The sequence below is a fragment of the Convolutriloba macropyga genome, chromosome 4, assembly GCF_964194025.1.
Source record: "Convolutriloba macropyga chromosome 4, txConMacr16.3, whole genome shotgun sequence".
Classification (NCBI taxonomy): Eukaryota; Metazoa; Xenacoelomorpha; order Acoela; family Convolutidae; genus Convolutriloba; species Convolutriloba macropyga.
The window spans coordinates 61,380,461-61,406,010 of NC_134471.1; the positions used below are offsets into that span (position 1 = coordinate 61,380,461).

Consider the following 25,550-nt stretch of genomic DNA (forward strand, 5'->3'; position numbering starts at 1 on the left):
ACTGCTTTACATACTATCTCTTACAGACTGGCTTTCGAAAAATTTTAGTCCAAAAAATTGTTCTGAAAGCCCGACATCTGATCGCCAGATTTTTGGCTCTGCTTGAAACCCCAGCCGAAAGAAAAAGTGTACAAATTATGGAAAACAATGCAATAAATGCAAAATTTCCAACCATTTTGTGAAAGCATGACAATGACCCCGAGGGCAATTAGCTGCCAGAGTAGACCGTGTATATAGTCACAATTGACAACCAACCCCCCCCCACCCTGACTAAATTCTACATTTACAACTAAAAGTCGAGATGTAGACCTGGTGTTTGTTAGTGTTTCATGAAATGGGCAACTCATCTTACTTTTGTTTACGTAAACTTCTGATTTCTTATTTTTATTTTTCAAAAAGTATACCAACGAGATTGAATTGGGTTTTTTCCTGCATTCCAAGTTATTCAAATAGTTTATATAGTTTTGCTGCAGCTGGTTCCAAAACCTATTGTAATTCAGTCCAGTCACTTCAACTGAGGAAAAATGAGTCCTATAAAGTGTGTAGAATTATTGATCAAAGTTCTCACAATGCAAAAGATCGGTTGGTATTTTAAAGCAAACGTGAGCAAATTATATCAAATAAAATTCTTATACTGCATTTTTTTCAAGTATTTTTTTGATATTTGTTTGACAAGTGACCATTGGAGCTAATTTAGCGAAGCGGCTAATGCAAGAAGACCTCAAATAATATTTCTGCAACTCATTTGAAAAAAAAATCCTTTTGACCTCAAAGACATGTAAGTCGTTTTGATGACGACTGTTGATCCTAAAAATTTTAAACGGTGTTGAAAAACACCTTTCGGATACTTCTTTAATAGTTAATGTCTTGTATGTTTTGAACGGAACCACAGGACGCAGACCTATGCAAATAAATTTATACTAAAGAAACTAAATGGCAAAGTCATAAAAATGTTCTGCTTATGTTTTCCCAAGTGACATCAATATGATTCAAATCAAACGTCCACGATATTAATTTGTTTAACTTTAGGGGCAGGTTTATGGGAAACATTGTCTGCAGTTTTAAAGCGTTGTCATATACTAGATCATATGGGTTGCTAATCTATGTGGTGATAAACCTTGGGCACTCGGGGATCGAAAGACAGTCTTATATTACATCTTAGTATCGGCTTTGGGGGAACAAGTGTATTCAAGTGTGAGAGTCCGCATAATCTAGCTGACAATTTTACTACCCTAGATTTCTGGATTCCTGTGGAGGAGGCATTCATACGTTCCCGCAATATCTTTTTTGATAGACTTGTTTTCTTGATTATTAAACACTGAAAACGGGAATCCGTAGAACATTTCTTGGGTAAATTGAAAAACTGGCAAGAAAATACTTTGAAAACAAGAAGAAGAATTGATCCGGGACGTCTTCATAGCAAATGCGATTGACCCCAAAGCAGAAAAAGAGCTTATAAAGGAGACATTGAAATCTCGCAAGGGGCTTGAAATAGGGATCAATATGGAAATGGCGACGCGCAACTGACACTAATTCCAAATCCACCACAACTATCGTAAATGGTGACAACTTTAAGACTGCTTTCCATACTATCTCTTACAGACTGGCTTTCGAAAAATTTTAGTCCAAAAAATTGTTCTGAAAGCCCGACATCTGATCGCCAGATTTTTGGCTCTGCTTGAAACCCCAGCCGAAAGAAAAAGTGTACAAATTATGGAAAACAGTGCAATAAATGCAAAATTTCCAACCATTTTGTGAAAGCATGACAATGACCCCGAGGGCAATTAGCTGCCAGAGTAGACCGTGTATATAGTCACAATTGACGACCAACCCCCCCCCCCCACCCTGACTAAATTATACAATTGCAACTAAAAGTCGAGATGTAGACCTGGTGTTTGTTAGTGTTTCATGAAATGGGCAACTCATCTTACTTTTGTTTACGTAAACTTCTGATTTCTTATTTTGATTTTTCAAAAAGTATACCAACGAGATTGAATTGGGTTTTTTCCTGCATTCCATATTATTCAAATAATTTACGTAGATTTTGCTCGTTCCAAGTCCTATTGTAACTCAGTCCAATCACTTCAACTGGAGACAAATGAATCCTATAAAGTGGGTAGAATTATTGATCAAAGTTTTTACATTGCAAAAGACCGGTTGGTATTTTAAAGCAAACGTGAGCAAATAATATCAAATAAAATTCTTATGCTGCATTTTTACCAAATATTTTTTGATATTTATTTGACAAGTGACCATTGGAGCTAATTTAGCGAAACGGCTAATGCAAGATGACCTCAAATGATATTTTTAAAACTCATTTGAAAAAAATCCTTTTGACCTCAAAGTTATGTTTGTCGTTTTGAAGACGAATGCTGATCCTAAAAATTTTAAACGGTGTTGACAAACACATTTCGGATACTTCTTTAATAGTGAATGTCTTGTATGTTTTGAACGGAACCACAAGAAGCAGACCTATGTAAATTAATTTATACTACAGGAACCAAATGGCGAAGCCATAGAAATGTGCTGCTTTTGTTTTCCCCAGGACATCAGTATGATTCTAATCAAACGCCCACGATATTAACTTTGTTTAAATTTAGGGGCAGGTCTTTGGGATACATTGTCTGCATTTTTAAAGTGTTGTCATATACTAGACCATATGGGTTGCTAATTTATGTGGTGATAAACCTTGGGCAATCGGGGATCGAAAGACAGTCTTATTTTACATCTAAGTATCGGCTTTGGGGGAAGAAGTGTATTCAAGTGTAAGAGTCCGCATAATCTAGCTGACAATTTGACTACCCTAGATTTCTGGATTCATGTGGAGGAGGCATTCATACGTTCCCGCAATATCTTTTTTAATAGACCTGTTTTTTTATTATTAAACATTCAAAACGGGAATCCGTAGAACAATTCTTGGGTAAATTGAAAAACTGGCCAGAAAATACTCTTTGAAAACAACAAGAAGAATTGATCAGGGACGTCTTCTTAGCAAATGCGATTGACCACAAAACAGAAAAAAGGCTTATAAAGGAGACATTGGAACCTCGCAAGGGGCTTGAAATAGGGATCAATAAGTAACTGGCGACGCGCAACTGACACTAATTCCAAATCCACCACAACTATCGTAAATGGTGACAACTTTTAGACTGCTTTCCATACTACCTCTTACAGACTGGCTTTCAAATAATTTTAGTCCAAAAAATTGTTCTGAAAGCCCGACATCTGATCGCCAGATTTTTGGCTCTGCTTGAAACCCCAGCCGAAAGAAAAAGTGTACAAATTATGGAAAACAGTGCAATAAATGCAAAATTTCCAACCATTTTGTGAAAGCATGACAATGACCCCGAGGGCAAAATATGACAACTATAACAAAAAATCAGCCAATTATGTAGAAGATAAGACTCCAACAGAAAACTCGGCAAATTTTATACAAAGCGAATCCTATAATAACAAATTTGAATCCGAACCAATTACATGGGATGATAATATGGGAAGTATCGGGGAAGTATCGGTAACACGGAAGCGCTTGCGACTTTTTGAAAAAATTACTTGGATAGCAATTAGTGGATAGCTGGTTACAAGTAATGTGGCTCAGTGCAATTAAAACTGCAAAAGATGCGGAATGTTTGAAAAAGTTACCATGCAAAAAAAAATTTCTCCCCAGTTTCCAGTTGGGGATAAGCATTGACAGAGATTTCATTACAACAATGAGACCGATCAAAATACATTCGGCGAAGGTTTTACAAATATTTTTACCTGCAATGAAACTTCAAATACTCACATAGGTTTTTCCATGTATCAGAAATATTTCAACCAATGTACCTTGAAGAATACAAAAATCCAATCGTTTTTCCTGAAAAAGTTTGAACAAAAAACGAAACGGCTACATGAAATCGTAATTATCTTCAGGAGTAATTACCGTAAACAGAGACCAAACAGTTAAACTTGCTTCAGAATGCTATGGACTGGACTTTAATTAACTTGACAAAAAACTCAAATTGATTTTTGGACGACAACTTGTTTACGAGTAAAAGCTTGGAAAAAAATCATTTTAATTATGCCTTTATATTTCCTAAAAAACTAGAGGATAACATCTTTGAATTAGCATTCTCAGGTACCACTTTGTAACGACAAAAACAGATTAGCTAGACGATCATTTTTCTCAAACTAGCATTTTGCTCGTCAAAAGCAAAACATGCGATGTTATATCACTTGATCCCCCCTTCCAAAAAAATTTAAAAAGCTTTTTGTTTTTCTGGCACAATTCACTAGATAAAATAATTTATATTCATCGTGCCTCACAATTGTCCCACTCCTCATCTTCTCTGACGTAAATCAGAAGATTTCAATTGCAAATATTCCACATTCTTGGTTGAATGCCGCCTCGAACAGTTTACTGTAGATGATTGAAATCAAATTGAAATTGCGTCTCATTTTCTAATTTCTTGTGAAAAAAGTGCACCTTCATGACCAAACATATGCCATATTTACGAACCAGAGAGGTTCGTTGTCCGTACTCAATGAACATCGTTGCATCCAATCATAACATTGCTGGCTTACGCATTGAGTCGGTCAATTGTTAAAATACAAGTTTCTAGATCAACACTTGCAAGGCGCAAAAATGACGACAAAAAATCAATGCTCGACATATAAATACTGTGTTTGACCATATTTTACTACAACATTTAAAAACAGTTCAGCTCGACACACAAAAGGAATTCAATTCCGTCTTAGCTGCCAGAGTGAACCGTGTATATGGTCACAATTGACCGCCATCCCCCCTCCCCCTCCACCCTGACTAAATTTTACATTTACAATTATAAGTTGAGTTTTAAACCTGGTGTTTGTTAGGGTTTTTTTCAGCATTCCAAGTTATTCAAATAATTTTTTAAAGATTTCGCTGCAGCTGACTCCAAGTCCTATTGTAATTCAGTCCAATCACTTCAACTGAGGAAAAATTAGTCCTATAAAGTGGGTAGAATTATTGATCAAAGTTTTTAGAATGCAAAAGACCGGTTGGTATTTTAAAGCAATCGTGAGCAAATAATATCAAATAAAATTCTTATGCTGCATTTTTTCAGGTATTTTTCGATATTTGTTTGGCAAGTGACCATTGGAGCTAATTTAGCGAAGCGGCTAATGCAAGAAAACCTCATATGATATTTTTAAAACTCCTTTGAAAAAAATCCTTTTGACCTCAATATTATATTTGTCGTTTTGAAGACGACTGTTGATCCTAAAAATTTTAAACGTTGTTGACAAACACATTTCGGATAAATCTTTAATAGTGAATGTCTTGTATGTTTTGAACGGAACCACAAGAAGCAGACCTATGTAAATTAATTTATACTACAGGAACCAAATGGCAAAGCCATAAAAATGTGCTGCTTATGTTTTCCCCAGGACATCAGTATGATTCTAATCAAACGTCCACGATATTAACTTAGTTTAAATTTAGGGGCAGGTCTTTGGGATACATTGTCTGCAGTTTTAAAGCGTTGTCATATACTAGACCATATGGGTTGCTAATCTGTGGTGATAAACCTTGGGCACTCGGGGATCGAAAGACAGTCTTATTTTACATCTAAGTATCGGCTTTGAGGGAAGAAGTGTAATCAAATGTAAGAGTCCGCATAATCTAGCTGACAATTTGACTACCCTAGATTTCTGGATTCCTGTGAAGGAGGCATTCATACGTTCCCGCAACATCATTTTCCATAGACTTGTTTTCTTGATTATTAAACACTCAAAAAGGAAATCCGTAGAACACTTCTTGGGTAAATTGAAAAAAAAGCAAGAAATTACTTTGAAAACAAGAAGAAGAATTGATCCGGGACGTCTTCATAGCAAATGAAATTGACCCCAAAGCAGAAAAAGAGCTTAAAAAGGAGACATTGGAACCTCGCAAGGGGCTTGAAACAGGGATCAATATGAAAATGGCGATGCGCAACTGACACTAATTCCAAATCCACCACAACTATCGTAAATGGTGACAACTTTTAGACTGCTTTCCATACTACCTCATACAGACTGGCTTTCAAAAATTTTAGTCAAAAAAATTGTTCTGGAAGCTCGACGTCTGATCGCCAGATTTTTGGCTCCGCTTGAAACTCGAGCCAAAAGAAAAATGTACAAATTAAGGAAAACAGTGCAATAAATGCGAAATTTCCAACCATTTTGTGAAAGCATGACAATGACCCCGAGGGCAAAATATGACAACTATAACAAAAAATCAGCCGATGAGGTAGAAGATGAGACTCCAACAGAAAACTCGGCAAATTTTGTACAAAGCAAATCCTATCATAAAAAATTTGAATCCGAACCACTTACATGGGATGATAATATGGGAAGTATCGGGGAATTATCAGTAACACGGAAGCGCCTGCGACTCTTTGAAAAAATTACTTGGATAGCAATTAGTGGATAGCTGGTCATAAGTGATGTGGCTAAGTGCAAAATAAAACTGCCAGAGATTCGGAATGTTTGTAAAAGCTACCATGCAAGAGAAATTTGCTCCCCAGATTCCAGTTGGGGATTAGCATTGACAGAGATTTCATTACAACAATGAGGCCGATCAAAATACATGTTCAGTTCGACTCACAAAAAGAACTCAATTCCGTCTTAGCTGCCAGAGTGGACCTTGTATATAGTCACAATCGACGGCCAACCCCCCCCCCCTCCACTCTGACTAAATTTTACATTTACAAATAAAAGTTGAGTTGTAGACCTGGTGTTTGTTAGGGTTTTTTTTCCGCATTCCAAGTTGTTCAAATAAATTATATAGATTTCGCTGCAGCTGGCTCCAAGTCCTATTGTAATTCAGTTTAATCACTTCAACTGAGGAAAATGAGTCCTATAAAGTGGGTAGAATTTTTGATCTAAGTGTTCACAATGCAAAAGACCGTTTGTTTATAAAAAACGATAATTGAATCAAATTTATTTGACAAAAAATCAATGCTCGACATTTAAATACTGTGTTTGACCATATTTTACTACGAGACTTTAGAACAATTCAGCTCGACTCACAAAAAGAATTCAATTCCTTCTTAGCTGCCAGAGTGGACCGTGTATATAGTCACAATTGACGGCCAACCCCCCCCCCCCACCCTGACTAAATTTTACATTTACAACTAAAAGTCGAGATGTTGACCTGGTGTTTGTTAGTGTTTAATGAAATGGGCGACTCATCTTAGTTTTGTTTACGTAAACTTCTGGTTTCTTATTTTGATTTTTCAAAAAGTATACCAACGAGATTGAATTGGGTTTTTTTTCCTGCATTCCAAGTTATTCAAATAATTTATATAGTTTTGCTGCAGCTGGCTCCAAGTCCTATTGTAATTCAGTCCAATCACTTCAACTGAGGAAAAATGAATCCTATAAAGTGGGTAGAATTATTGATCAAAGTTCTTACAATGCAAAAGATCGGTTGGTATTTTAAAGCAAACGTGAGCAAATAATATCAAAAAAATTCTTATGCTGCATTTTTTTCAAGTAATTTTTGAGATTTGTTTGACAAGTGACCATTGGTGCTACTTTAGCGAAGCGGCTAATGCAAGAAGACCTCAAATGATATTTCTACATCTCATTTGAAAAAAAATCCTTTTGACCTCAAAGACAAGTAAGTCGTTTTGATGACGTCTACAAGAAGCAGACCTATGTAAATTAATTTATACTACAGGAACCAAATGGCAAAGCCATAAAAATGTGATGCTTATGTTTTCCCAGGACATCAGTATGATTCAAATCAAACGTCCACGATATTAACTTGTTTAACTTTAGGGGCAGGTCTTTGGGAAACATTGTCTGCATTTTTAAAGTGTTGTCAAATACTAGATCATATGGGCTGCTAATCTATCTGGTGATAAACCTTGGGCACTCGGGGATCGAAAGACAGTCTTATATTACATCTAAGTATTGGCTTTGTGGGAAGAAGTGTATTCAAGTGTAAGAGTCCGCATAATCTAGCTGTCAATTTGACTCCCTTGGATTTCTGGATTCCTGTGAAGGAGGCATTCATACGTTCCCGCAACATCATTTTTGATAGACTTGTTTTCTTGATTATTAAACACTCAAAACGGGAATTCGTAGAACATTTCTTGGGTAAATTGAAAAACTGGCAAGAAAATACTTTGAAAACAAGAAGAAGAATTGATCCGGGACGTCTTCATAGCAAATGCAATTGGCCCCAAAGCAGAAAAAGAGCTTATAAAGGAGACATTGGAACCTCGCAAGGGGCTTGAAATAGGGACCAATATGGAAATGGCGACGCGCAACTGACACTAATTCAAAATCCACCACAACTATCGTAAATGGTGACAACTTTTAGACTGCTTTCCATACTACCTCTTACAGACCGGCTTTCGAAAAATTTTAGTCCAAAAAATTGTTCTGGAAGCCCGACGTCTGATCGCCAAGTTTTTGGCTCTGCTTGAAACCCCAGCCAAAAGAAAAAGTGTTCAAATTAGGGAAAACACTGCAATGGATGCAAAATTTCCAACCATTTTGTGAAAGCATGACAATGACCCCGACGGCAAAATATGAGATTGATAACAAAAAATCAACCGATGAGGAAGATGATGAGACTCCAACAGAATACTCGGCAAGTTTTGTACCAAGCGAATCCTATTATAAAATATTTGAATCCGAACCAGTTACTTGGGATGATAATATGGGAAGTATCGGGGAAGTATCGGTAACACAGAAGCGCTAGCGACTTTTTGAAAAAATTACTTGGATAGCAATTAGTGGATAGCTGGCCAAAAGTAATGTAGCTCAGTGCAAATAAAACTGCCAAAGATAAAGAATGTTTGAAAAAGTTACCATGCAAGAAAAACTTGCTCCCAGTTTCCAGTTGGGGATTAGCGAAGACTTTTACAAATCTTTTTACCTGCACTAAAACTTCAAATACTCACATAGGACTTTCCATATATCAGAAATAGTTCAACCAATGTACCATGAAAGATACAGAAATCCAATCGTTTTTCCAGAAATTTTTTCAAAAAAAACAAATGAAACGGCTACATGAAATCGTAATTATCTTCAAGAGTAATTACCGTAGACAGAGACCAAACAGTTAAACTTGCTTCAGAATGCTATGGACTATTATTTAATTTGACAAAAAACTCAAATTGATTTTTGGACAACACCCTGATTACGAGTAAAGGCTTGGAAAAAGATCATTTTAATTATGCCTTTATATTTCCTAAAAATCTAGATGATAAAATCTTTGAATTAGCATGCTCAGGTGCCACTTTGCAACAACAAAAACAGACTAGCTAGACGATCTTATTTCTCAAACTGGCATTTTGCTCGTCAAAAGCAAAACATGCGATGTTATATCACTTGATCTCCCCTTCCTAAAATATTTAAAAAGCTTTTTGTTTTTCTGGCACAATTCACTACATAAAATAATTTATATTCATCGTGCCTCACAATTGTCCCACTCCTCATCTTCTCTTACGTAAATCAGAAGATTTCAATTGCAAATATTCCACATTCTTGGCTGAATGCCGCCTCGAACAACTTACTGTAGATGATTGAAATCAAATTGAAATTGCGTCTCATTTTCTAATTTCTTGTGAAAAAAGTGCACCTTCATGATCAAACATATGCCATATTTACGGATCAAAGAGGTTCGTTGTCCGTACTCAAAGAACATCGTTGCAACCAATCATAAAATTGCTGGCTTACGCATTGATTCGACCGTTTGTTAAAACACAATTTTCTAGGTTAACACTTGCAAGGCGCAAAAATGGTTCTTGTGGTTTATATCTCTCGATGCACAAATCAAAAAATCTAGAACATCTCGTCTTACTATAAAGATTTCCATGTAACAAGTTTTGAATACATCTGAGTCTATTCTAATTCACTAAATATAATTTCTAAAAAAAACTGCACTTCACTCATTTTACGCACTATATAGATTACTTTTCTATGCCACGCAAAATCAGCACTTACTCCCGCTATGCTTACCGATAAAAATATACCATAACCATCTTTTACGCTCTCAAATTTCACACGTTTTGTGAAAGCCTGACAATGACCCCGACGGCAGAATGTGACAACGATAACAAAAAATCAGCCTTTGAGGTAGAAGATGAGACTCCACAGATAACTCGGCAAATTTTGTACAAAGCGAGTCCTATAATAAAGTATTTGCATCCGAACCAATTACTTGGGATGATAATATGGGAAGTATCGGGGAAGTATCGGTAACACGGAAGCGCTTGCGACTTTTTGAAAAAATTACTTGGATAGCAATTAGTGGATAGCTGGTCACAAGTAATGTAGCTCAGTGCAAAAAAAAACTGCCAAAGATAAAGAATGTTTGAAAAAGTTACCATGCAAGAAAAACTTGCTCCCCAGTTTCCTGTTTGGGATTAGCATTGACAGAGATTTCATTACAACAATGTGACCGATCAAAATACATGTGGCGAAGACTTTTACAAATCTCTTTACCTGCAATGAAACTTCAAATACTCACATATGACTTTCCATATATCAGAAATATTTCAACCTATGTACCTTGAAAGATACAAAAATCCAATCGTTTTTCCAGGAAAAGTTTCAAAAAATAACGAAACGGCTGCATGAAATCGTAATTATCGTCAAGAGTAATTACCGTAAACAGAGACCAAGCAGTTAAACTTGCTTAAGAATGCTATGGACTATTATTTAACTGGACAAAAAAAACTCAAATTGATTTTTGGATGATACCCTGATTACGAGTAAAGGCTTGGAAAATGATCATTTTAATTATGTTTTTATATTTCCTGAAAATCTGGATGATAATTTTTTTTGATTTAGAATTCTCAGGTGCCACTTTGCAACGACAACAACAGATTAGCTAGAAGATCTTATTTCTCAAACTGGCATTTTGCTCGTCAAAAGCAAAACATGCGATGTTATATCACTTGATCTCCCCTTCCTAAAATATTTAAAAAGCTTTTTGTTTTTCTGGCACAATTCACTAGATAAAATAATTTATATTCACCGTGCCTCACAATTGTCCCACTCCTCATCTTCTCTTACGTAAATCAGAAGATTTCAATTGCAAATATTCCACATTCTTGGTTGAATGCCGCCTCGAACAGTTTACTGTAGATGATTGAAATCAAATTGAAATTGCGTCTCATTTTCTAATTTTTTGTGAAAAACGTGCACCTTCATGACCAAACATATGCCATATTTACGGACCAGAGAGGTTCGTTGTCCGTACTCAAAGAACATCGTTGCAACCAATCATAAAATTGCCGGCTTACGCATTGATTCGACCGTTTGTTAAAACACAAGTTTCTAGGTTAACACTTGCAAGGCGCAAAAATGGTTCTTGTGGTTTATATCTCTCGATGCACAAATCGAAAAATCTAGAACATCTCGTCTTACGATAAAGATTTCCATGTAACAAGTTTTGAATACATCTGAGTCTATTCTAATTATTAAAGATAATTTCTAAAAAAACTGCACTTCACACATTTTACGCACTATATAGATTACTTTTCTATGCCACGCAAAATCAGCACTTACTCCCGCTATGCTTACCGATAAAAATATACCATTACCATCTTTTACGCTCTCAAATTTCACACGTTTTGTGAAAGCCTGACAATGACCCCGACGGCAGAATGTGACAGCGATAACAAAAAATCAGCCTATGAGGTAGAAGATGAGACTCCACAGATAACTCGGCAAATTTTGTACAAAGCGAATCCTATAATAAAATATTTGCATCCGAACCAATTACTTGGGATGATAATATGGGAAGTATCGGGGAAGTATCGGTAACACGGAAGCGCCTGCGACTTTTTGAAAAAATTACTTGGATAGCAATTAGTGGATAGCTGGTCACAAGTAATGTAGCTCAGTGCAAATAAAACTGCCAAAGATAAAGAATGTTTGAAAAAGTTACCATGCAAGAAAAACTTGCTCCCCAGTTTCCTGTTTGGGATTAGCATTGACAGAGATTTCATTACAACAATGTGACCGATCAAAATACATGTGGCGAAGACTTTTACAAAATCTCTTTACCTGCAATGAAACTTCAAATACTCACATATGACTTTCCATATATCAGAAATATTTCAACCTATGTACCTTGAAAGATACAAAAATCCGATCGTTTTTCCAGGAAAAGTTTCAAAAAATAACGAAACGGCTGCATGAAATCGTAATTATCGTCAAGAGTAATTACCGTAAACAGAGACCAAGCAGTTAAACTTGCTTCAGAATGCTATGGACTATTATTTAACTGGACAAAAAAAACTCAAATTGATTTTTGCATGACACCCTGATTACGAGTAAAGGCTTGGAAAATGATCATTTTAATTATGTTTTTATATTTCCTGAAAATCTGGATGATAAATTTTCTTTTGATTTAGAATTCTCAGGTGCCACTTTGCAACGACAACAACAGATTAGCTAGACGATCTTATTTCTCAAACTGGCATTTTGCTCGTCAAAAGCAAAACATGCGATGTTATATCACTTGATCCTCCCTTCCAAAAAAATTTAAAAACTTTGTGTTTTTCTGGCAAAATTCACTATATAAACTAATTTATATTGAACGTGGCTCACAATTGTCGCACTCTTCATCTTCTCTTACATAAATGAGAAGGTTTCAATTGCAAATGCTCCACATTCTTGGCTGAATGCCGCCTCAAACAACTTACTGTAGATGATTGAAAGCAAATTGAAATCGTTTTCTAATTTCTTGTGAAAAAAGTGCACCTTCATGACCAAACATATGCCATAATTACGGACCAGAAAGGTTCGTTGTCCGTACTCAATTAACATCGTTGCAACCAATCATAACATTGCTGGCTTACGCATTGATTCGATCAATTGTTAAAATACAAGTTTCTAGATTAACACTTGCAAGGCGCAAAAATGGTTCTTGTGTTTTATATCTCTCGATGCACAAATCGAAAAATCTAGAACATCTCGTCTTACGATGAAGATTTCAATGTAGCAAGTTTTGAATACATCTGAGTCTATTCTAATTCACTAAAGATAAATTCTAAAAAAACTGCACGTTTCACGCACCATATAGATTACTTTTCTATGCCACGCAAAATCAGCTTTTACTCCCGCTATGCATCCCGATAAAATTATACCATTACCATCTTTTACGCTCTCATTTTTCACACTACATTACCATGTTCAAGACCCGCAAATAAAAGTCGACAAAAAACTTAAACCCCAACTTTCTGTCCAATTGATAACCCAAATATTCTCGCCAAAATGGAAAAAAAATCAGCGCTTTTTGTCCAAACTCAGGTAGGACTCTTATCTAAATCACTACAAACTAACAATGCAATCTTTCAAATCATCCGAAAAACAGAAAAGTAGAATAACATTTGAAAGCGAAATCCCTTCTAAGGAAAAAAAAACCCTATACTTCAAATTGCTCTTCATCAGGTGCATCATCAACGCAAAGTACACCATTAACGGACAGCTCCCTAGGAAGCCAAACCTAGACCTAAAATTGCTAGTAATTACATCAGCTAGTTCTGAAAGTTCAATTTCGCCTCGATTGCTGCTGTGCGGACAAGTAAATTACCACTCCGAACTAGTTGCGAGATGTGGTGCCATTGAAATACATGAATACCAACTGGGAATATGAGGAACAAACTGTATCGCCTTCCACTGTTGGCTGAGTATAGATCTTCCACAGCTATTGATAAAAAGTAGAATCAATTATATTCGCTATGGAATTCTTCCTATCTCTACCTTTTTCTCAACCGATTCAAAAAACGCAAAATCATTTTGGTGGACATATATTTGATGAAAAGGAAATTATTTTTGTCTGCACGAGACCGATTTTTAAAAACATTGTGTGGCAGAAATATTTGAAAGACCAATGGATCGAAATGTAGTTGAAATTTGTGACATATTTGTCCAAGAGCATGGCGTTCCTCGCACAAGCAAAATGACTGATTTATAGTCAATTAAAAAAAATACTGTGGTCGCAATAAAAATAACCTTGATCCACCACTAAGTAACCATCGAGCAATAGGCTCAGTGGAAAAATTTGCCCCCCAAAATTTGCCCTTCAATGCACACTTTGACAAAAATCGAATACTCTGCTTCGCAGAATATGAACTACATCAAGATCTTTATACTTGACTTGAGAGAGAATTATTATTTAGAACAGCTAAAATTTTGACATATATCCAAAACCATAACATGCCTCGCACAAAGCAAAAAGTCTGATTGTCAATTAATTCGGTAGTCGCAATCAAGAAGAAACCATTGATCCAGCCCTAAGTAACCATCGACTTAGAGGCTTAGAAAGTTTAAATAAAACAAATAGAAGACAACTTGCGTGTATTAAAGATGAAAACAAATCAAGGAATTCGTTCAAAATCAAACAAGCATTCAAGTCTGTAAAATATTAACAGCGAATATGCAATTAAAGCACTCTTTGGCAGAAACTGAACTCTCTGCTTGGCAAAAATTCTACTACACCAAAACTCTTGATCTCGACTTGAGAGAGATTTATTATTTAGAACAAGCCACAGGACACAAAAATCTGCCAAACGGGCGAAGCACCAGAAGCGCAAGGCAGGAAATGCGAGTCAGACTGCACCCGCTATGCGAGTATGATTGCGAAAAAAAATCTTACCTACCTCGTGGTTGATCTTACCCAAAATACTAGCACCACCCCACCCCCATCACAAGAGTTGAGTCCATCAACTGGCGACACCGCTTCTTAATATTCCCTCCAACAAATGAGTCCCGGCATATAACCGACAAAGCATGTAGACACTGAAATTTTCGCACGAAGTAAGGGTTAAAAACCAAAAAGCCTCAAATTTTTTTGGGCAATTTTGATAACTCACCAGATTCAGCAAAAAAACCGGAACTTAAAAAGCTACGGAGAGCAGGTGACGTCGCAAATGCTCACCATAACAGTTTGCACACAACTATCGGCGTAACTATCCATGACGTACCAAATCAAGCTCCTCCGCAAAATAAAAATCTGCCGGTCATAGGCACGATCCTTTCTCCAATTCGCAAAAATCGTACTACGGTGACTCAAGACTGTCTCTTATTATTTTGAGTGCAAGAAACAGAAATAAATGAGGATAACACGTGACTGATAAAAACGAAACTTCATAAAACACTCAAGTTATTAGTTATCAATTGTATTTTACTATGTATTTTACCGGTAAATAATTACTTAAATTCTCATTTTTCAATTTAAATCCCCAGTCTGTTCAATTTAAAAGAACCTAGAGGTGTGTCATGTACTACATCATATGGGTTCTTGAAGGACAATTTTGTTTAGCTAAGTTTAAGCAAGTTAGGATTAATTTTTCTTATCTAGACTTTTCCAGGCACTGGTTATGATCAAACATGTTTTCATTCACGTGCGACAAGGTTTACAAATTTTATGTAGTAGTGAGAAAAAGTGCTACGCGTTTTCTGAGTTATGCGTTTAGTTAATTTTATCTTAGTCAGAACTGTTTCATGAAAATTATATGTTTGTATATTTATATATATATATATATATATATATTTATATATATATATATATAGATCTCTATATATTTATATATACGACCTGCACTGCAAATACAAGCAAAAAAAATGCTAAAACACCAAATTTCTTTCCCATTAAAAAAGTTGAGTATAATAACCCAAGTATTATTGCGGCCAATAAACAGATATTCCAATCATAGCTGCCAAAATGACAAAAAGGTCCTTGTTTTTTTCCCAAACTCAACCCAAAACTGAGTCAAATCTTTTAACTAAATCGCTGCAAACTAACAATGCGTTGTTTAAAACCATTCAAAAAACTGAAATAGAGTGATGCTTGAAAGCAAGCCCCACTCAGCGAACAAACCAGTAAATCAAATTGCTCTTAGCCATAATATTTATTGGGCCTCCTTTGGGCGTACAAAAAAATCTGTTGGTAATAGTGCAATAAAATGAAAACATTTCGATGTAATAGTTTTCCTGGAATTCGCTTAAAAGTTATAAAAAAAATATAACAATTAAAACAGAAATGAAGAAAAAACAGCAACATATGCAATTTGAACCCAAGAAAAAACCATAAGACATGTGTGTCGTTACCTAGCAAAAGTTTATTGTTCCAACTTTTAGTTAAATGCATAAATGGACGAAAAAATTCAGTATATAAAAAATAATTGACGAATTTTTGATAATCATCGAATTAAATTGAAAAAATTGGCACATCTTTAATTACCTATCAAACTGGACATCTTTAATTACGTAACACTCTTCAACCGGACATTTTTGAGAGAAGTTGGAAAACATTTTGACAGGGTTTTTAAGTTATGTACTTGCGGCTAATTTGAACAAAATGTGCTATAGGGCTGAAATTTGAAATAAAAAGAAAAACTTAGCTAGATTGTTTGAAAAATTATCCACCAAGACTGCTCAGCACCTTCAATCTATCTTTAATTTTAAGGCCATTACCATTTTCATTAAGAATTTCAATATGTTTTCAGCGAATTTGACAAAAATTGGGCAAAATTGGAGAAAAACTTGAAAAAAAAACAACTCAAATCAGTCAAGTGTTCACAAATCAGGTTTTCTAATGATACCACTCAGAATTCCTTACGATCAATATCTCAGTCAGTCGAAATTGACCAAACAAAAAAACCATTTGCGTATATGCAATTCCTCTCCCACGAAATTGAAATTTTAACGTTGGAAAACTACCTAAATTTCTAAATTTTTGACATTTTTTATCAGTTTGCCGGAATACGACGTTGTGTTGTCTATCGTTGTTTTTATCTGACATATAGGTTATTTTTATTGCAGTAATTAGCAAAAATAAGTTTGTTTTAAAAGATTTATTTGCAAGGAAGAAAAAAAACAAACTTTCCCGCTTCGCGAATGACCTTACCAAAATACTAGCACCACCGCTTCGTCATCTGCTCTCTAACGTGAGCATGTTGACACTGAAAATAACGCAAGAACCAGTGGTAAAATACGAAGATGCCCCAAATTTTATGGCAAATTTGATGATTCGTCAGATTCAGTAAAAATGATCCGCCATTTAAAAGGCGACGCAGAGCAGGTGACATCAAAAACGTCCAACCACCAACATTTTGGGATAAAAACTAGAGTCGCAACTGTCCATGAAGTAGCAAATCAAGCTCCTCCACAATATAAAAATCCACTGGTCATAGGCACGGTCCTTCCACCAAACCGCAAAATTGGCACTTCAGTGACTCAAGACTATATCTTTTTATTTCAAGTACAAGAAACTGAATTAAATGAAGTGACTGACAAAAACAAAACTTCATAAAACAAAAAAGTTACTAGTTATCAATTGCATTTTACTATATTTTTACCGGTGAATATTTACTTATATTCTCATGTTTTATTTTAACATTCTCAGTCTGTTGAAAAAAACTGAGTTGTGTCAAGTACTAGGTCATAAGGCTTCTTGAAAAAGGGTTAAGTTGTATTTGTGCAAGTTGGCATTAACTTTTTTTTCTAGACTTTTCTAGGCACTGTTATTGACCATGCACGTTTTCATTCACGTGCGACAAAATTTTTTGTAGTAGTGGGAAAAATTGTTACGCGTCATTTCAATTGTGCGGGTCTTTATTTTTATCTGAGTCACAACAGTTTCACGAAAAAATTAATTTCAGCAGATTTTATTTAACAAGTTTTGAAGAAATTAAGGGCTTAAAAATTTATATATATATATATATATATATATATATATATATATATATATATATATATGTAGTAATTTTTTGCTAAGTGCTTGTTGTTTGTTTTTTTAATGCTTTAAATTTTTGGTATTCTTTATTTGTGTTTTAAAATTTTTTAAAGTTTTCCATCATTTTTCTCTACTACACAGGAAATATGCTGAAATGATGCTGCATTTCTAAAGAAATTTTCACGTCAACCAATCGGAAACAATGTGACGTCACTGGAATATGCGTTTTGTTGCTTCCTGTGGCAGCTCAATTTTAAAAAAAAAACTTTTTAGTCCTCTAACCTGACTGAAGGTTGTTCCAATCAAAGCCCCCTCCTTGACCAGATTCATTCTTGTCCAGGTTGCTCCAGCCGCAGTAGTATATATGACGCACACAAGTTCAGCATTGGCAAACACTAACGTAAGCCTTGGGCTGCTTAATCCTAAACAAAAAGAAATCTCACTTTTAATTTGGTTTCCAAAAGTACTGTATATTTTGTGTTCCGTTGAAAATTTGATAACCTTAGCTGATACAAAAGCATTCCAATGGAATTGCTATTTCTCTTACTTCACAACTTTTCAAAGAAATAAATAAACAGTCGTTTTCATAACAAACAAATTTATCTGATTTTTTAAATGCAAGCAATTTTTACAAAAGTTTTGTTGGAAAAAAAGATTCTCACACAAAAAAAAAATCAGTTCAAATTTTTGATTCAAATGGGCTGCTAAAACAGTGCGAATGTCAGGAGATTATAGTTTTGTTTATTGAATAAAATTAAACATATTGGCATATAAATCACGATATGTTCAATTTTGCAGCGGTGCAAGTTTTTGTTTCCAAAGCGCAACATAGTTTCAATTGGTTGAGATAATCAACAAACATTTTCACCTAACAATTTGAAAATCAGGTAATCAAAAGGATAATCAGTAAGTTCTCCTGTATTGATATTTAAAATTTGAAAACTTATCTCCTTAGCTTTCCTCCGGAAGTTCAATTATATTATTCAATATATTGCCCTATTGCATAAAGTTTGAAGTTTTTTTGGACAAATTAATCCATGAAACATAGAAATAATTAGTAAATTGAAAAACGAGACAAAAAGATAATTTCTGTGAACAGTTTTGGAGAACAAGAAATATTATTTAGGTAATCCATTTTTCCAGTGAAAATTTCAATAGAACATAATTAGATGCGAAAATTTTGAAGCATTTGCAAAAAAGTGCACTTTTTTATTTAAAAGTCTGATAAAAAAAAGGTGAATATAAGCTGCATTTGAATAACTCTTTCACATTGAGCTATTGACCTGATTTGCAAAATTTTGAAAAAAATAGTGAAAAAAAACCTATTTTCAGCTTCATTGAAAACCCTTTAAGAAAATTTAGACTGTTCGACATCAAACTAAAAAGGCGTCATTATTGAATTTTTAACAGAATATTTTGCACACAACTGTTCTTCGATAATATGTAATAAATAAGTAATTTTCAAAAAAGTTTTGTTCCGAACCCACTTGTTGGGGGAGGAACTATATACTCAAATGGGTTTTTTTTATTCGGACAATTTTGGCCGATCGACATATTCATCTTAGAGAAATGTGAGTGGTACCATTAAAAAGCTCGTGCAGCGTAGAATTCAATATTAAAAAGATATTTTTGAATTTCGTTTTTTTTTCGGGGAGTTATTGAGGTTTAAAGTTTTGTGTGAAAATGTGACATTTTGTTAACTTTTAGAATGATTTTGTAAAAGGAAGCAACTTTTACAAAAATTTTGTTGGAAAAAAGGTAAATTAAAAAATTTTCTCAATCAATAAAGTAAAACTCATTTCAATTTTTTGCTTCAAACTTGCTGCTAATCAGTGCAATTGTCGGGAGATAAAAGTTTTATTTACTGAAAAAATTTAAACATGTTTGCATATAAATCATGATATGTTCAATTTTGCAGGTGCAAGTTTTTGTTTCCAAACTGCAACATAGTTTTAATTGGTTGAGATATTCAACAAAAAAATTTCACCTAACAATTTGAAATTTATGTAACCAAAAGGGTAATCAGTAGGTCCTCCGTTATTGATATATAAAGTTTAAAAACTTATCTCTTTGTCTTTACTCCAGAAATTTAATTATATATTTCAATATTTTGCAATTGTCGGGAGATAAAAGTTTTATTTACTGAAAAAATTTAAACATGTTTGCATATAAATCATGATATGTTCAATTTTGCAGGTGCAAGTTTTTGTTTCCAAACTGCAACATAGTTTTAATTGGTTGAGATATTCAACAAAAAAATTTCACCTAACAATTTGAAATTTATGTAACCAAAAGGGTAATCAGTAGGTCCTCCGTTATTGATATATAAAGTTTAAAAACTTATCTCTTTGTCTTTACTCCAGAAATTTAATTTTATATTTCAATATTTTGCCCTATTGCATAAAGTTTTTCTACACAAAAAAAAATTATGAAAATTAGAAATATTTAATAAATTGAAAAGAAGCGAGACAAAAAGATAATTTCTGTGAACAGTTTTGAAGAACGAGAAATTTAATTTTAGTAATCCTTTTTTCAAGTGAAAATTTCAATAGAACATAATTAGAAGCTAAAATTTTGAAGTATTTGCAAAAAAGCTGTAGTTATTTATTCAAAAATCTGATAAAAATGGTGAATATAACCTGGATTTGAATTAATCTTTCACAGTGAGCAATTGACCTGATTCGCAAAATTCTAAAAAAAGTGTGAATTAAAAAACTTATTTTCAACTTCATTGAAAATCTTTTGAGAAAATTTAGACTGTTCGGCATCAACCTAAAAAGGCGTTTTTTTTGCATTTTTAACAGAAATTTTTTGCCCAGAACTGTTCTTCGATAATATGTACTAAATAAGTAACATTCAAAAAATTTTTGTTCCGACCCGACTTGTTGGGGGAGGAACTATATACACAAATGGGTTTTTTTTGTTCGGACAATTTTGGCCGATCGACATATTCATCATAGAGATATGTGAGTGGTACCATTAAAAAGCTCGTCCAGCGTAGAACTCAATATTAATAAAAATATTTTTGAATTTCGTTTTTTTTTCGGGGAGTTATTGAGGTTTAAAGTTTTGTGTGAAAATGTGACATTTTGTTAACTTTTAGAATGATTTTGTAAAAGGAAGCAACTTTTACAAAAATTTTGTTGGAAAAAAGGTAAATTAAAAAATTTTCTCAATCAATAAAGTAAAACTCATTTCAATTTTTTGCTTCAAACTTGCTGCTAATCAGTGCAATTGTCGGGAGATAAAAGTTTTATTTACTGAAAAAATTTAAACATGTTTGCATATAAATCATGATATGTTCAATTTTGCAGGTGCAAGTTTTTGTTTCCAAACTGCAACATAGTTTTAATTGGTTGAGATATTCAACAAAAAAATTTCACCTAACAATTTGAAATTTATGTAACCAAAAGGGTAATCAGTAGGTCCTCCGTTATTGATATATAAAGTTTAAAAACTTATCTCTTTGTCTTTACTCCAGAAATTTAATTATATATTTCAATATTTTGCAATTGTCGGGAGATAAAAGTTTTATTTACTGAAAAAATTTAAACATGTTTGCATATAAATCATGATATGTTCAATTTTGCAGGTGCAAGTTTTTGTTTCCAAACTGCAACATAGTTTTAATTGGTTGAGATATTCAACAAAAAAATTTCACCTAACAATTTGAAATTTATGTAACCAAAAGGGTAATCAGTAGGTCCTCCGTTATTGATATATAAAGTTTAAAAACTTATCTCTTTGTCTTTACTCCAGAAATTTAATTATATATTTCAATATTTTGCCCTATTGCATAAAGTTTTTCTACACAAAAAAAAATTATGAAAATTAGAAATATTTAATAAATTGAAAAGAAGCGAGACAAAAAGATAATTTCTGTGAACAGTATTGAAGAACGAGAAATTTAATTTTAGTAATCCTTTTTTCAAGTGAAAATTTCAATAGAACATAATTAGAAGCTAAAATTTTGAAGTATTTGCAAAAAAGCTGTAGTTATTTATTCAAAAATCTGATAAAAATGGTGAATATAACCTGGATTTGAATTAATCTTTCACAGTGAGCAATTGACCTGATTCGCAAAATTCTAAAAAAAAGTGTGAATTAAAAAACTTATTTTCAACTTCATTGAAAATCTTTTGAGAAAATTTAGACTGTTCGGCATCAACCTAAAAAGGCGTTTTTTTTGCATTTTTAACAGAAATTTTTTGCCCAGAACTGTTCTTCGATAATATGTACTAAATAAGTAACATTCAAAAAATTTTTGTTCCGACCCGACTTGTTGGGGGAGGAACTATATACACAAATGGGTTTTTTTTGTTCGGACAATTTTGGCCGATCGACATATTCATCATAGAGATATGTGAGTGGTACCATTAAAAAGCTCGTCCAGCGTAGAACTCAAAATTAATAAAAATATTTTTGAATTTCGTTTTTTTTGAGGAGTTATCGAGGTTCAAAGTCTTTGTGTGAAAATGTGACATTTTGTTCACTTTTAGCATGATTTTGTTCAGTTTAGCGTAATTTTTTTTCAAATTAGGCTTTTCTATAGAATTATTTTTTCAAAATTAGGTTTCGTGCTTCAAAAAGACCCTTTCCATATCAAGTTTCCGTTATTGACGTTTTTGACAAACGTCATTTTAGGTCCAATAATAGCTAATGAACAATAACTCGTTTTAAAGGCATCGTTCATTTTTTTGTCTTCGAATCAAAATGTTTTTGAAATTTTTAATAGCTGAGGACTGTCAAGACTTCAAAAAAAAAATTTTTAATTTTTTTTTATAATTCGATATTAAAATAATTTTTATGAATAGTAAGTCAGTCTCAGCAATGACAGGCCCCCTGCTTTTTTACAGCAACCAAAATTATTCTAGTAAGTTGTTTTATCTGCTAATAATTGGTTTCATGACTTCGATAACACGAGTTTTCATAATTTCAAAAAAATTTTGGATTATTTTGTAAATTGGTTTCCTTTTGAAATCTTATCTCTTTATCGTCGTATTGGCAGTTCCCATTGATTAAATACAACGTCCGTTGTATCATAGAAAAAACTTCCAGAGAAAAAAAATATGATTTAAATGGCTTCGGCACTTTCTTCTCAAAATTCTGCTGCATTTTTTTTGCCAGTGGTTGTCATAGTTTTCATAATCATAAGATTTATTGTGATATCTTAATGATAAATTATTGAGAACAAACATCCAAGTCTTCGAATCGAGGCATAAGGTAGCGGTTTTTTTAATTACTTTGAAAGCTCTTGCATTTAATGGCTGTTAAGCCTTTAAAAAAATGTTGTGAATATTTTTCGCACATTAATCAATCTCAATTGTTTTTTCATGAACTGTAGGTCAGTCTCAGTAATGCAGGTTCTACATTTTTCCCACCGCAACTAAAATGAATTTGGCTAATGGTCTTATCTTCTAACTATTGGTTTTATGACTTCGATGCCATGAATGTTCGACATAAAATTAAAAAGGCGTCATTATTGAATTTTTAACAGAATATTTTGCTCACAACTGTTCTTCAATAATATGTAATAAATAAGTAATTTTCAAAAAAGTTTTGTTCCGAACCCACTTGTTGGGGGAGGAACTATATACTCAAATGGGTTTTTTTTATTCGGACAATTTTGGCCGATCGACATATTCATCTTAGAGAAATGTGAGTGGTACCATTAAAAAGCTCGTGCAGCGTAGAATTCAATATTAAAAAGATATTTTTGAATTTCGTTTTTTTTTCGGGGAGTTATTGAGGTTTAAAGTTTTGTGTGAAAATGTGACATTTTGTTAACTTTTAGAAGGATTTTGTAAAAGGAAGCAACTTTTACAAAAATTTTGTTGGAAAAAAGGTAAATTAAAAAATTTTCTCAATCAATAAAATAAAACTCATTTCAATTTTTTGCTTCAAACTGGCTGCTAATCACTGCAATTGTCGGGAGATAAAAGTTTTGTTTACTGAAAAAATATAAACATGTTTGCATATAAATCATGATATGTTCAATTTTGCAGGTGCAAGTTTTTGTTTCCAAACTGCAACATAGTTTTAATTGGTTGAGATATTCAACAAAAAAATTTCACCTAACAAATTGAAATTTATGTAACCAAAAGGGTAATCAGTAGTTCCTCCGTTATTGATATTTAAAATTTGAAAACTTATCTCCATAGCTTTCCTCCGGAAGTTCAATTATATTATTCAATATATTGCCCTATTGCATAAAGTTTGAAGTTTTTTTGGACAAATTAATCCATGAAACATAGAAATAATTAGTAAATTGAAAAACGAGACAAAAAGAGAATTTCTGTGAACAGTTTTGGAGAACAAGAAATATTATTTAGGTAATCCTTTTTTCCAGTGAAAAATTCAATAGAACATAATTAGATGCTAAAATTTTGAAGCATTTGCAAAAAAGTGTAATTTTTTATTTAAAAGTCTGATAAAAAAAGGTGAATATAAGCTGCATTCGAATAACTCTTTCACATTGAGCTATTGACCTGATTTGCAAAATTCTGAACAAAATAGTGAAAAAAAACCTATTTTCAGCTTCATTGAAAATCCTTTAAGAAAATTTAGACTGTTCGACATCAAACTAAAAAGGCGTCATTATTGAATTTTTAACAGAATATTTTGCACACAACTGTTCTTCGATAATATGTAATAAATAAGTAATTTTCAAAAAGTTTTGTTCCGAACCCACTTGTTGGGGGAGGAACTATATACTCAAATGGTTTTTTTTTTATTCGGACAATTTTGGCCGATCGACATATTCATCTTAGAGAAATGCAAGTGGTACCATTAAAAAGCTCGTGCAGCGTAGAATTCAATATTAAAAAGATATTTGTGAATTTCGTTTTTTTCGGGGAGTTATTGAGGTTTAAAGTTTTGTGTGAAAATGTGACATTTTGTTAACTTTTAGAATGATTTTGTTCAGTTTAGCGTAATTCTTTTTCAAATTAGGCTTTTCTATAAAATTATAATTTCGAAATTACAATTCGTGCCTCAAAAGGAAACAATTCTGTGTTACCAGTAGACAGACATAAAGAGTAGTTCTGGTCTTGTGGGGAACTTTTCTACAAAACAAAATCCCGAATTCAATGGGAGAGCTGTTTTTTAAGAAAAATTTTCCTATTTATATTTTTTCTAGTCACTTAGGGACTGGTCATTTTCATATCAAGGTTCCGTTAATGACAAACTTTACTTGAGGTCAAATAATACCTAGTGAAAAAAAAAATTTGTTCAAAGGCATTGTTCATTTTTTTTGTCTTCGACTCAAAATGTTTTCGAAATTTTTAATGAAATTTTGATTTTCTTTGAGATTTTACAAAATTTTTGGAGTCCTATTGTAGAGCCTTGCCAATTGAAGATGTAATGGGTTTTCTAATGTGCATTAGGTAAACCTATATATCACTTTGAGTAATTTTTAAATGGAAGCAACTTTTACAAAAATTTTGTTGGAAAAAAGGTAAATTAAAAAATTTTCTCAATCAATAAAATAAAACTCATTTCAATTTTTTGCTTCAAACTGGCTGCTAATCAGTGCAATTGTCGGGAGATAAAAGTTTTGTTTACTGAAAAAATATAAACATGTTTGCATATAAATCATGATATGTTCAATTTTGCAGGTGCAAGTTTTTGTTTCCAAACTGCAACATAGTTTTAATTGGTTGAGATATTCAACAAAAAAATTTCACCTAACAATTTGAAATTTATGTAACCAAAAGGGTAATCAGTAGTTCCTCCGTTATTGATATTTAAAATTTGAAAACTTATCTCCTTAGCTTTCCTCCGGAAGTTCAATTATATTATTCAATATATTGCCCTATTGCATAAAGTTTGAAGTTTTTTTTGG

General features: G+C 33.2%; 1 protein-coding gene across 1 annotated transcript in view; it reads right to left on the reverse strand.

The window, feature by feature from the left end:
• Positions 1-25,550, reverse strand: part of LOC142338585 (uncharacterized) — a 63,824-nt gene that overhangs the window by 20,794 nt on the left and 17,480 nt on the right. Inside the window, exon 4 of the mRNA XM_075388401.1 lies at positions 17,990-18,129. Coding sequence (XP_075244516.1) covers positions 17,990-18,129 — 140 coding nt within the window. The remainder of the gene's footprint in view (positions 1-17,989; positions 18,130-25,550) is intronic.